The sequence below is a fragment of the Euleptes europaea genome, chromosome 8 (assembly GCF_029931775.1).
Source record: "Euleptes europaea isolate rEulEur1 chromosome 8, rEulEur1.hap1, whole genome shotgun sequence".
Lineage (NCBI taxonomy): Eukaryota > Metazoa > Chordata > Lepidosauria > Squamata > Sphaerodactylidae > Euleptes > Euleptes europaea.
In genome coordinates this window covers 73937958-73951008 of record NC_079319.1, presented here as the reverse complement: position 1 = coordinate 73951008, position 13051 = coordinate 73937958, and the positions used below count along the sequence as shown (strand labels likewise).

The window sequence follows — 13051 nt, the reverse complement described above, 5'->3', positions numbered from 1 at the left end:
GTGGCAGTCTTTCTTGTAAAATTTTGAGCATCTCTTTACTTGTGTGAGAAATTATTGGAATGGTCCAATAGTTGCTGCAGTCTTTCCTGCCTCTTTTCCCCCAGCATTGGAATGTAAGTTGACTGTTTCCAGTCTGTGGGTCATTGTTTTGTTTTCCATATTTGTTGGGATATTCTTGCTCTGATGGATTCTATTTCTTTGGCTTGGAATAGCTCTATCATTTGCTCCTGGTGATTAGTTTATCCTAGTTGCTTTGACTGCAGCTTTCACTTCACTTTCTAAAACTGTTGGTTCTTCTTCAAAAGATTCTTCTTGGAAGGAATTTGTCATCCTTTCATCTCTTCTGTATAGTTTTTCCCATCTTTTCTTTATTATTGCATTGCCATGTTGATGTTTCAGCATGCCTAGCTATGCTTTAAATTTCCCTTTGATTTCTTAGATCTTGAGGAACAGGTCTGTGGCTCTTCCTTTTTTTGTTCTCTTCTATTTCTTTACACTGGTTATTATAATAGTTCTCTTTATCTCTACGCACTAGTCACTGGTACACTGCATTTAGACTTTTGATTCTGTTTCTGTCAACTTTTACCTTTGCTTCTCGTCTATCTTTAGTAATTTTAAGAAATTCATCAGTCACTCATTGAGGTTTTTCATTTCTTTGGCTACAGGAATAGTCTTTGCACATTCTTCTTTGATAATATCTCTGGTTTTAACCCACAGTTCTTCTAGTTCACATTTATTTGAACTTATTAATGCAAATCTGTTTCTTACATGATCTTTAAATGCTTCAGGAATGTTGTTTAGATTACACTTTAAGACTATGAATGTTCTGGGTTTTTTCTTCAACTTTACTCTAATTATATTGTCGAAGGCTTTCACGGTCAGAGTTCATTGGTTCTCGTAGGTTATCCGGGCTGTGTAACCGTGGTCTTGGTATTTTCTTTCCTGACGTTTCGCCAGCAGCTGTGGCCGGCATCTTCAGAGGAGTAACACTGAAGGACAGTGTCTCTCAGTGTTAAGTGTGTAGGAAGAATAATATATAGTCAAAAAGGGGTTGGGTTTGAGCTGAATCATTGTCCTGCAAAAAGTAACAAAGGTAATGTGCTAACCATTGTCCTGTAAGTATCAAGATAATGTGCTAATGAGGGTGTGGTATGTTAATATTGTATCCTGAAGTGATCTGTTAATGTGTGAAATCCAAAGCTAATCTGCATGGCTATTGTTGACTGTAGTCTTTGTTAGTCTGGAAGTTTTCAAGACAGGAAGCCAAGCCTTATTCATTCTTATTCATTCATTCAACCCCTTTTTGAAGGGGTCAGGAAACGTCAGGAAAGAAAATACCAAGACCACGGTTACACAGCCCGGATAACCTACGAGAACCAATTTACTCTAATTTTCTACTTTATTAAGTCATGGTCTGTATCATAATTGGTTCCTGATCTGGTTTTAGCAGGGAGAATACAGTTTCTCCATCTTCTGCTTCCAATTATATAATTTATTTGATTTCTATATTGGCCATCCGGAAATGTCCACATATACAATTGTCTGTTTGGTTGTCTGAAACATGTGTTTGCAATGAACAACTTGTTGTCTTCACAGAATTCTATTGTCCTGATGCAGGCAGATAGCAAGGACCAAAGACACGAAGCGTAGTCCGGAAAGCAGTCCAAGGTCGGTCACGGTTCAGACAGAGTCCAAGATTATCAACACTGGTGAGGGCAATCCAAGTCGTGAGTCAGATTTAGTCCAAGAAATCAGGATGCTAGGAATCCAAAGTATAACAGGGAGACAAAGCCAACACACCTCCACGTCAGCCAAGCCTAACTGATGGCTTAAATAGGCCCTTATCTTGCTGTTGAAGCAGAGCCAGCTATTGCCAATTAGGCTGATTTGACATTCCTAGCCAGGTGAAGTGCTTCAGCCCTGCTCTGTCTCATCACTGCTGTCATGAAGGGCTCTACGCCGGGCTTGCAACCTCATATTCCGGCATTGCTATCGCATTTCCAGTTGAACCTGTCTCCTCCTCTGATCCAGTCATTTTGGCAAGTCCTCTGAGGATGCTGCTTGTTGCAAGGTGTAAGGCCCAGCTGGAGTCCTTGAGCTAGAAGGCTGCAGACATGGTGAGCAATCTTCTGGCTGCGGCTGTTCCTATGTTCTGACTTCTGGCTGTGGCTGTTCCTCTGCTCTCGAACTGCATATTTCCTCTTCGTTTGAGGAGGTCTGAGTAGGCTGACTCATGACATTTATTATTTATTAGATTTATATCTGCCCTATCCCAGCCATGTGTATAGTTCACTAGTGTACAGTACACTAGGGCTGTTGGGGGAAAAAATCGGTAAAGTTCGGCTTTGGCAAAATTCGGCCCTTTTTAATTCGGGACGTATCGAAGTCCGAACTCCCCCGCTTCGGATCCGCGAAATTCGGCGCGAGATCCGGAGTTCAGGAGAAAACTCGGCTGGGTCTTTGAAGTGCTGGGCACCACCTGCCCAGGCGCCGCCCACCACTTCAAACTGAGAGTCGGGAAGGGGGCAGGGGTCTTTAAAGAGGCCCCCCCCCGCGGGCCTTCACGGGGCTTCCATGAAGCCCCGTGAAGGCGCGCGGGGGGGGGGGGGACACAGATCTGCACCTCCCAGCTGGAAGGCGCAGATCTGTTTAAAGCGCCTTGCTGGAAGGCAAGAGTCTCTGGAGCCTAAGTGGGGAGTTTAAAGACCCCCCCGCCCGGTTTCCCAGGAAAGTGGGCGGTGGGTCTTTAAAGGCAGGAAAAGGCAGGTTCGGGAACGCCGAACCTGCTGAATTTATTCGGCGATCACCCCGAATTTGCTGAATTTGGGGCGTCGTTTTCCCGCCTTTTTTCAGTTCGGGTCCATCTGAACTGAAAACCCCCGAATTGCGGAAAATTCGGCTGTTTTTTCGGTTCGGACGAACCGAATTGACAGCCCTACAGTACACTATTGTTTAATGTTATGAAGTTTAACTTTATCCAAATATGCTACTAGTGTTGTGACTATAAGACCATTTCTCTCCAATTGGTGTTTTCTATTATTTATTATATTTTCCTACCTATCAGATGGCAACAACTTAAGCTACATGTTTTACAATAGCATATGGTGTAGTAGTTTACAGCTCTCTCGTAATTTGTAGTATTGGGTAAAGTCACAATTTTGCTTGGAAAAAGGCATTTGTACTTTTACGTTATAAATGGTATAATGTAAATGGTACATTTACATTACTACAGTTATAAATGGTACATTTTATGTTGCTTAAGCAGATTTAGTTTTAATATGAAAAGAGTACTGCACATATTTCAATTTTTGCCAAAATGTCAATTTTTCCCAGGAAAAGAAGGAAAAAATGTTTTTCATGGCTTCAAGATTTCTGGAAATTTTATACCTATAGCCAGGGCATCTGATTCTTCTAATCTAGTCACAGAAAGTGCAGCTGTCATGATAAAGTACAATTTTCACTAAAGCAGGAAATGCATTATCTATATAATTTTTAAATTGTTTATAAACAATCCTATTTAAAAGTGAAAGAACACAAACTGGTGAGAAAAACTGGAATCAGGTGGCTAAGAACAAAAATTTCTCTCTCCTCTACCTTTATTAGGAAACTTTAGACGTTAAGTAATCTAATATTTGACTTAAAATCATAACCTGAAAATTAAGAATTTAAAACTTCATGTCGAGTTCTCAAAGAATATCAACCTTCAAAATAGTGCTTAAGTTGATGCAAATTTAGGGCCAATCACCACTTTACTCAGGACTTATGACTGTTACATGTCTACTAGCTTCTGCTGTTTTGAATGTATAAAGAGTGAAAGAAGAGTCATGCATCTCCAAGCATTCAAGACACATGCTGGAGAACTGCAATTAGTCACAGCTCCCAGCCTTGTATCTGCTGCGTGTCTTTCTTCAAGTATAATAGTTTGTACAGCAAAATCAGGCGCACATGCAGAAAACACAGCTGCAGCATAAAATGCAAGCTGGCTCTTAGTTAATTACCACCCTTACCTAGGACAAAAACCCCACAGCATAAATTGTATCATTTCCTTTAGCATGTATGAGCTGCCATGAGAAACGTCAAATTTATACACAAGTTAGGGGACAAGTTTTAAAACAAATACTGCAGAATAGAATTGCAAGAAGAAAGCTATATTCTGTAAATTTTCAGAAGTATGCTTTCATATTTGGAAGATATTACTACAACTTTATTAGAATCATATGTCAGCAATTTGGCAGGGCTTTGGAAAATATTATGGTCTAGCTAACACCATACATTGCACCACTGTATTCCCATTTTTAGGTAATACAAAAGTATAAGCTTAAGTTTTCACACAGCAACAGTAGGTTTCTTTTGCAAATATAAGCCTAATATGGACCCTTTTACAAACACAATATAAACAAAGCTAACAAGCAAGTTAAAGAAACTCCCTGCAGAAAAACTTTGCCTTACATATATCTTCCTGAACACCAACAGTGAAGGTGCCCTTTGTACCTCTTAAGGCAAGCTGTTCCACAGGCTTGGGGCAGGAAAAGAAAAGACTCAAGAATTGGTTGCAGACACGCAGACCATCCAAGTAGCCATTGTTGCAAGACACAGCTGGTATGGAGATTTGCACAGGGCATTAAAGGCAAGAACTAGCAACCTGAATTGAAACCACTAGCATACAGGTAATGAGAACCATTGTTTTAAAACATTCTGCACTGGTTGAAACTTCGAAGTTGTCTTCAAGGGTGGCCCCATGTACAGTACATTGGAACAGCCTAGAGCAGGGATGTCAAACATATGGCCCAGGAGTTGGAACCAGCCCCTTGAGACTCTTATCCAGCCCACAAGGCAGTCAACCCCCCCCCCCCCAATCTGGGCTGGTGAGCCCACTGTGGGATTGGAAGCCAAGGCAGCCACTCCCCCAGTCCTGACCTGGCAAGCCCACTGCAGTCATGCCAGAGGAGGCAGTTACCCCCCCCCATTCTCGATCTGGGCTGGCGTGGCCTGGCCCAACCAAGTGAAATTTATGTCATATCCGGTCCAAATGAGTTCAACACCCCTGACCTAGCGGTTACACAAGGACAGATCAGTGTAGCAAGACAAGCTTAGATGGTAAGGAAAAACCTTCATAGTAAGTAAGTATAAATGAAAGGCAAATCTAGAAACTGTAAACATGAAACTCTAACAGCAAAAGTGGATCTAAAAGACTCAACAACTTTTCAACTTACCTGCCAACAAATATCACTGTACTGGCAAATAAACTGTAGCTAGAACATCAGGTCTCCCAACCAACATCATCTCTGTCTTGACAAGATTCAGTTTGTTTTCCACAAGCAGGCAAAGACTTCATTTTGTTTGGCGTATCCCAAACAACTGATATTGGCCCTCCTCCCTCATTTTGAAGTTATTTATATTTGTGTGCTTATGTTTTTTACTGAATTATTTAAGAAATACTTTACTTTAAATGATGTTTTAGTGTTGAAATGTTTTGATGTTCACCAACTTGGGAACCCTATTTGGGGGAAAACGGCATACATAAATAAAGGAAGGGACATATAAGAAAATGTACCTCACACACAAACACCAAAAACAGCTCTACGATACAAACACAACCCTCAACAAATTTCTATCCTGAAACTACCCTATCTACCCAGTCCTTAAAACACTATTAGTACATGAACATCAGACAACAAAATGTAATGCATCTTATGTAGAAAGGACCAGTATGCTTAGTATTTCCAATTAAGCTTAAAATGACCAATTCAGTTTAAAAACCAATGCAACTTCAGAAGAATACATAAGAGCAGCATACAACTGGCTAATGGAAATATTTTGCACCTATAACACACACTGAACAGGCAATTTCATTAACGCCCTGTAGAATTTCACTCTAAAATTTAGAATATTGAGTAAAATAAGGCCTTATAGGTTTTAGAATGAATGAAACAAACTATTAAAGTGTCTTGGCCAATGATGCCTCCACAGTTTCCACATCTTAAAATGAGAGTCTAAGATTTGACCTTTTACAAAACTGGAAAAAATATGCATGTTTTCCCATTCATATTTCTTACAACCCCTTGCACACTTTCTCTGTTTACCATCATAATCAACAACGCATGTTTGCAGAACCACCATTTCAGCTTCATGCCACAACATATCAAAACCTGGACTTCTACTCCTACTGTAGTGTACTTTATAGCAGTCCTTAACGTACGCCCTTTTCTCCTTCACATAAACCCTTTTCACCATCATCTCTGTCTTCATATTGAGTTAAAAGTCAAAGAGTTTTTCCTCTTCTGAACATGAGTTACATCATGGAATTACCACAAGATGGCTTTTTAAAGCTTCTATAAACTTTTCAAAGGAATGAGACAAACAACTGTTGTTCAAGATAGCTACAAGGGGGTCTCTTCCAATCAGCAGGTGCCAATGGTAAACAATGGGTGGCCATCACTGTGCTTCACTTCATGAACCTGGTTGCTGCTTTGGTCCAATCCAGTCAAAAACAATTACATTGCATTTCTCCTTGCAGCACCTTAGGAGACATCTCCCTCAACACTTGCCATAGTTAAATGCCAATTAACACTGCATATAGGTAGTAAAAACAATTAAGTGCAAAGTAGAGATGTTCAGAGAACATTTGGATATGTGCATGTGCTGGAATGGCTACCGGTTTTGCCTTGCTAGTACATATCGACCATACACTCCACAAGCATTGGAGACATAGCATGTAGGTGAAGGCAAAAGTTTAAATTAACTGAAATACCATGGCCCCCTCTAGTCAAGTATACTTCTGTTCATTTTACTAATGCTTTGCTTCATACTCTCCCCTACATATTCTGTTTACATCCACATTTAAAGCCATTCCTACATGCTAGGCCAATTTCTTCTCTACCATGGACTGGCCACCTCCAGAGCCTCAAGAATCTTTCCTGAGTATACGTTTCTGCCTTTCTGCAGTTTGTTTTAAACCTCTTTCCCTTCTCTCTCCATCTGACTTTGTTCCTATTAGGTTATGAGTTTTAAAAGGTTCCCTCTGCTAATGAATGGAATACAATTGTCTACACTGAGTTGTTAGAATAAGTGAAGCCTCAATTAAAAAACAACAACCACACACACACAGACTCCCAAGTGTTTCAAATTGTTTGGCCATATGTACCACTAGAGACCTCACCTCTTCTTCCCCACCCCATCAAGATTCCCGGTTCAGCTGAGATTTTGATTATTCCATCCATGTGCCAAGTCTACACAGCAAAGGCACAAAGGACACTATTGTCAATGGCTGCACAACAATTTGCTTCTCTCTCTCCCTACTAGATTACCAAGCCCTGATGATGATTTGGATAGGGTTGGCATACCAGTCAACAGATCCCATGTTCGACTTTGGCAAAATATTCCATGAAGCCAAAAATATCCTGTAGATAGTAGATGACCTTTTTATTTCATTGGTGTGCCATTTGTTAGCGAAGGCAGGAGGGTTGCTTTCGGCTAGCCCTGCCATCAGTGTCAGACCTAGCAGCATCATAAAGCTTTTCCTACAGCATCAAAGCTTTTCCTACTGCCCTCCTGCTACAACAGTAGTCATCTTCCAATGTTTCCTGATAGTTAGAACTACTTTGCTTCATTTGTTTTAATGTCACTTTAAAAAATGACTATGTGTAGACCAACCTTGATGTTCAAGAATTAATAGCCAAAGAGAAGTTTTAATGAACTGCTTACATTATAGAAACTTATTTGACATTGTTAGAAGTTAATTTATTGGGACAGATTCTACAAACCATGAATGGAAGAAATTCACAGAATAGGCATCTCACTCTTCTATAGCACTTGAAAAGCTACTCTTAAGTGTCAGGGGACCCTCAGGAATGAAGTCAGATGTGCTTGGGGGCTGAAACTAGAAAAGGAATATTTGCAGAAGTTGTCTCAATCTCCTTTCCCTCAAGCTCCTTGGCAAAAAGAGCAAACACTCATGAAAGGGGTATATATAGTGGGGAGGAAGTGATGCCTATTTTCCTTTCTTGCTAGAGCTCTCCTTCCATGCCAAACCCACTCTGATGGAAGCTCATTAACCTTCTAGAGATGCTTAGAGGTCACAGGAATAATGACAAGAGATCTAGTCTATGAATTTCTTCTTCTATTCACAGTTTGTAGAATCAAACAAGTTAATTAACTGGTTATTATAATTAGCATAAGTACCAAATTCGTTGAGGATTCAAGCACTTAAGTATAATTAATGCTTGACCAGATTGGCTTTGGCTGGTCAAGTACTCAACCCTGGACTGAGAAGAGTTGGTCTTTACACCCCAATTTTCTCTACCTTTAAGGAGTCTCAAAGCAGCTTACAATCGCCTTCTCTTCCTCTCCCCACAACAGACACCTTGTGAGGTAGGTGAGGCTGAGGGAGTTGGTAGAGACTGTGACTAGCCCAGGATTTATGTGTTGGAGTGGGGAAACAAACCCAGTTCTCCAGATTAGAGTCCACCGCTTTTAACCACTGCACCATGCTGGATGAGAAATCTTTAGGTTTTATTTGGGAAGCCCTTTGAAGCTTAACCTTTCAAGGTTGTGTGAGTATTCTATAATTTACTTATTTTCTTCATTAACCGCCTTTCTTCTCAATATAGCAGGCCGAACAGCACAGCTTAGCCTGAGTTTGTTGGAGTTTGGGAGCTAACCAGGGTTGGCCATGGACAGTACTTGGATGGGAGACTACTGAAGACTGTTATTGCCTTCCTTTGCATAGCAACTCCAAACCACCTCTGCTTGTCTCTTACCTGGAACACCCCATGGATAGAGCTGCCATGAGTCAGTTGCAACTCGATGGCATGTTGGTGTTCTTCTTCCTCCCCAATAGGGACCCAAAGCAGCTTACATCATTCTTATCTCCTCCATTTTGTCTTTCTATTATAGAAATTTTAGAACTATAACCCACCTCAAACACAGGAGACGATGCATGGAAAAATACGAGTCAGCACATTATCACTGAGGTTAATGACTAGAGTAACTTAAATCCAACTTCAGCTTAATAAATTTGTGGATTAGGCATGGAACATAAAGCAACATTTCTACCCCTTTCCTCACCAAAACAAATTCAACAAGAAGAATGCAAACAATACCCTTGGAATCGAGCTGAAAACCCCCAAAAGATGAAACATAATCCAAAATTTCTCCCACCTAAAGCATAATACTTATTGTATGAAAATATTTAAGGCACACATCTTTCCCACACCACAGAATAATGACCTGGATTTTGCTTACATATTGATAAAACAAAAACTTAAACACTTGGAGCCCAATGACACTCTACCATACCCAGAAACGTTTCCCTGAGGTAGCATTTAAGTCCCAAATATACATCTTCATTTTTAAAAATCCCATATTCTTGAAATCAAAAACCACCACAAGATATATTTTGCAACTCACCATCAAAATAATTTGAGGGAACTATTGCTTCCAAAATCCCAGTAAGAGAAACCATCATCAAAATAATTTTTGCTTGGTTCAAGTTGGAGCAGACAAGAAAAGAGTTGCACATAGTCTTCCTCAAACTTTTAAGGATAAAAGGAAGATTTAATTCCAAGGCAACCAGTCACAGATTTTGCTCAAACCTTGAGGGGAAGCGCATAGAACACCGTAACGGGGGAAAATGGTGGTGCCATTATTAAGAGCAAAAATCCATACAAATAGGTTCAGGAGAAAAATGGGAGGAAATCACACTCTGACTTCAAGGTTTACCCAGTTCCACATGCAAATACTGTTTTTAAACTTTTAGAAAGGCTTTTTATGGAGTGAAACAAATGTTGGTAGAGTTTTTTCACCAATTTGACTTCCACCTTAAGACTCTTGCACTGATGTTTTACTTTCCATTTGATTTTGTATCCTCCATTGACCTATTAAATATTCCAAGAGAAATATATCCACTTGGTGATGATACTCGAACCACTGCTTATCCAAGGAAGTTCTTTTCAGTAAGGAAGCATTTGTGAGTCTGCCAGGTTGCTTTTATTTGAGTTGTAGAAAGCTCTTTCCAAAGACAGTATCTTCAGCAAATAAATTATTCCTCATAAAACAATAATCCACGTTTTTCAATCAAAAATGGACACTTCCCCTCTTTTAATTGAAAGCTTATTGAAGTTTCCAAATTGCTTTCTCTTTTCCCCTGACAAAAGGGGTTACAGTTCCTAAAAACATCCAGTAGCCAAGGTTTATATTCCTGAGATAGTTTTCTTGTTTTAAAGAACACTGAAAACATCATGGTGAGAAGAGCGATAACGTCAATTTAAAACTTAAGAGTTAGATCCAAAGAAATACACCACCACATCATAACTCTCAATGAAAAAGTCAACTGATGCACCAGGAAAATAGCAGGAAGCACCCATCTCATCTAGCATTTACATTTCTGAATAATTCTGCATATAATTGCCGAATTCTACAATAAGTCAGAAGGTATAGCATTGAGCATTTATTCCAATTAACATTTGTAACCACATTCTTCATTCTTGCAAAGCTGGAATGAATGACAGTGATACTTATAAATGGCAAAGATGATAATCAAGCAATTCTGGTATTTCTAAATAATAATGTCTTTGAAGATCAAGAGGGAGTGCATACTATGTTTAAAACAAAGACATTCCTATACTACCAATCCATATAGTTTTGTCCAACAGACCTCACCTTGCATAGTTAAGCATTTTAAACCCAAGGTAGTTTCATACCCATGTACTTGGAATGATTCTTAGAAGATACGGCCTTTTAAAGAGCATCCCTACCGTTCTTACTGCTTAGGGAGTTGGTGTGGCTAACACACCAGTTTCTACAACTTATATAACAAGCACCTTGCATCTTTGACATTAATGGATCATGGTTTACATACACCCTGAATGGAAAAGAACTCTGACAGGGTGTAACTGCTTAGGATCACACTGTGAGCAAGATAAAGTAAATGGAGCCAATTACCCTGGCCATTACATCTATAATTTAACCTTAAATTATTACAAAAGTGAGGTGAACAAATGTTCCCATAGCTTGCAAAAGAAGTCTATAGTCACATGGTGCCATGATACCAACCAGGTCTATACCAATGGAGGCGGAGGTATTGGATCTAAACTTCCCTCCATATTTAGGTTTCACCAAACAAAGCTGACCCCTTTCAGCAGCTGAGTCTCCTGTTCTAACGGTCCTGACCCAAACAAGGGGTCCTATGTGGCTATTTCCACCTTTAAAACACTGTTCAGCACGGATGTCTCAGTATCACTACTAGTTTGGCCCTCAGAAACCACCAACATAAGAGGATATTCAATTAACTGGCCCCATGTGAATTCCAACAACTTTACAAAATACTTGGTGCATTACTTTTCTTGAACGCTGCTCCTAAAATCATTGTGTAGTACTGCCAGGTACTCTTCAGAGTGTAAGTAAGCTAAATCTAGGAGAGAGGAAAACTCACAGCTACGAGTTACCTGCTCAGGCAATAGGGGACCTGATTCTTTACCAGTTCAACCACTTCTCTGTAGCAAACTTATTCAGAACAAACATGAGTGTGAGCTAGTTTCCATCAACTCAAGTAGTTCAATCCACCATTCATGGGAAGTTCTTCCTAGTGGAATGATAAGACATCCAGGTCCAATCACACTCTTGCCCAATGTATCAATGATCCCTAAGGTTCCAGGTGCAAATAGAGAGTGGTTACTTAAATACAAACATCCCAGACCAATCTATATACATGTCAAACCAAGGGAGAACTATTACTTCTTCAGTGAAAGCTTATGGCTTCCAGTTTAGGTTGTATGACTATCAATAGACCACTGTGTAAAAATAAGAACTAGGTGCATCCAAGAGAAATCCTAATCTGCATCCTTAAATATTGGGGATGTGAAACCCATACCACCAGACAGGAAATTCAAAGTTAAGGTGACCTCCTCCTTCCCATGCAAAGCCAAAGCCCTCAAGCCATACCATTGGCTCTTTCAGTAGAGAAGCAAGGATGGCTTCTCAAGGCACTGACTGTGAGTCGCCAACTCTTCCCTTGCGTACATTTGCTAAAGAAATGTGGAACCACATCACTTTTTTAAAAAAATATTTTTGCATCGAACTCAACCGTCCTGGCTCGAGGTGTCAACGCACTTTGAAAAGACAACCCCAGGAAAAGGAGAAACCGTCCACTTGGGCCTCCCCCAAAAGGGGGCACAAGCCTTTGCACACGTTTTTTTTTTTTTGCACACCACCAAAGCAGCCCACTTTGTGTGTGTGTGTGTGTGTGTGCAAGACTCAAGCAAGTCGTGCCTGTCAGCGCTGCTGCCCACCCTCCAGCGCCCATCCACCCCATTCCTTTCCCTCCTCGTGGAGTCCAAAAAAAAAATGTGCTGAGGGAAGAGGGTTATGGACGGTTGTGTGTGTGGTGTGGGGGGGGGGCGCTGAAAAAATTCGCAACCCAATGGTTACACTTCACCGTCTCCTCCTTTCAGTCATGTTTCCGTCCTCCTCTAGCGAAACTGGGGGTGGGGGGGGGAGAAAGAGAAAGAGAAGAGAGGACGCAATTTGGGGGAGAAAGACACACACGCGTAGGGCCCCGCCAAGAAAACGGGGGTGGGGGAGCAAAAGGAATCTGAGGAAGGGGTGGGGGGCGAAAGATTTGAAATTAATCAGGGGGGGGGAGAGAAGAGAGGGACGCTGAGGGGGGGAGTAAAGAAGGCGGGGGGCCGTGGGGGGGGCGTGCTGTTACCTCGTAGAGTTCTTCGGAAGCCATGCTGAGGCGACCGCCTCTCAAGGTGGAGTTGGGTGCTGGTTTGGAGATACTTTTGTCTCAGTTGGTGCCTGGCGTGGCCTCTCCTTTCCCCTCCTCCTCCTCCTCCTCCTCCTCTCTCGCCCCCCCCCGGCCAAATGCCCGTGCGTGGTGCTGGCGGTGCCCCCGCCGCCCGCCGCCGCCGCTCCTGCTGCTGGTGGTGGCGGCGGCGGTGCTCGTGCGCAGAGCAGGCTGCGCAGCGGGACTCGCCGACTCACTCGCACTCGCACTCACTCTCGCACACTCTGCTCGCGAGGCTGGGAGGGGGGGAGGAGGAAGAGGAGG

General features: G+C 41.5%; 1 protein-coding gene across 1 annotated transcript in view; it reads right to left on the bottom strand.

Annotated features, from left to right (window-relative positions):
• CDYL (chromodomain Y like) overlaps positions 1-12844 on the bottom strand; it is a 150054-nt gene extending 137210 nt beyond the window's left edge. The window contains exon 1 of the mRNA XM_056854695.1: positions 12707-12844. Within this exon, the coding sequence (XP_056710673.1) occupies positions 12707-12730 (24 nt within the window). The 5' untranslated portion in view covers positions 12731-12844. The remainder of the gene's footprint in view (positions 1-12706) is intronic.
• Positions 12845-13051: the final 207 nt, after the last annotated feature.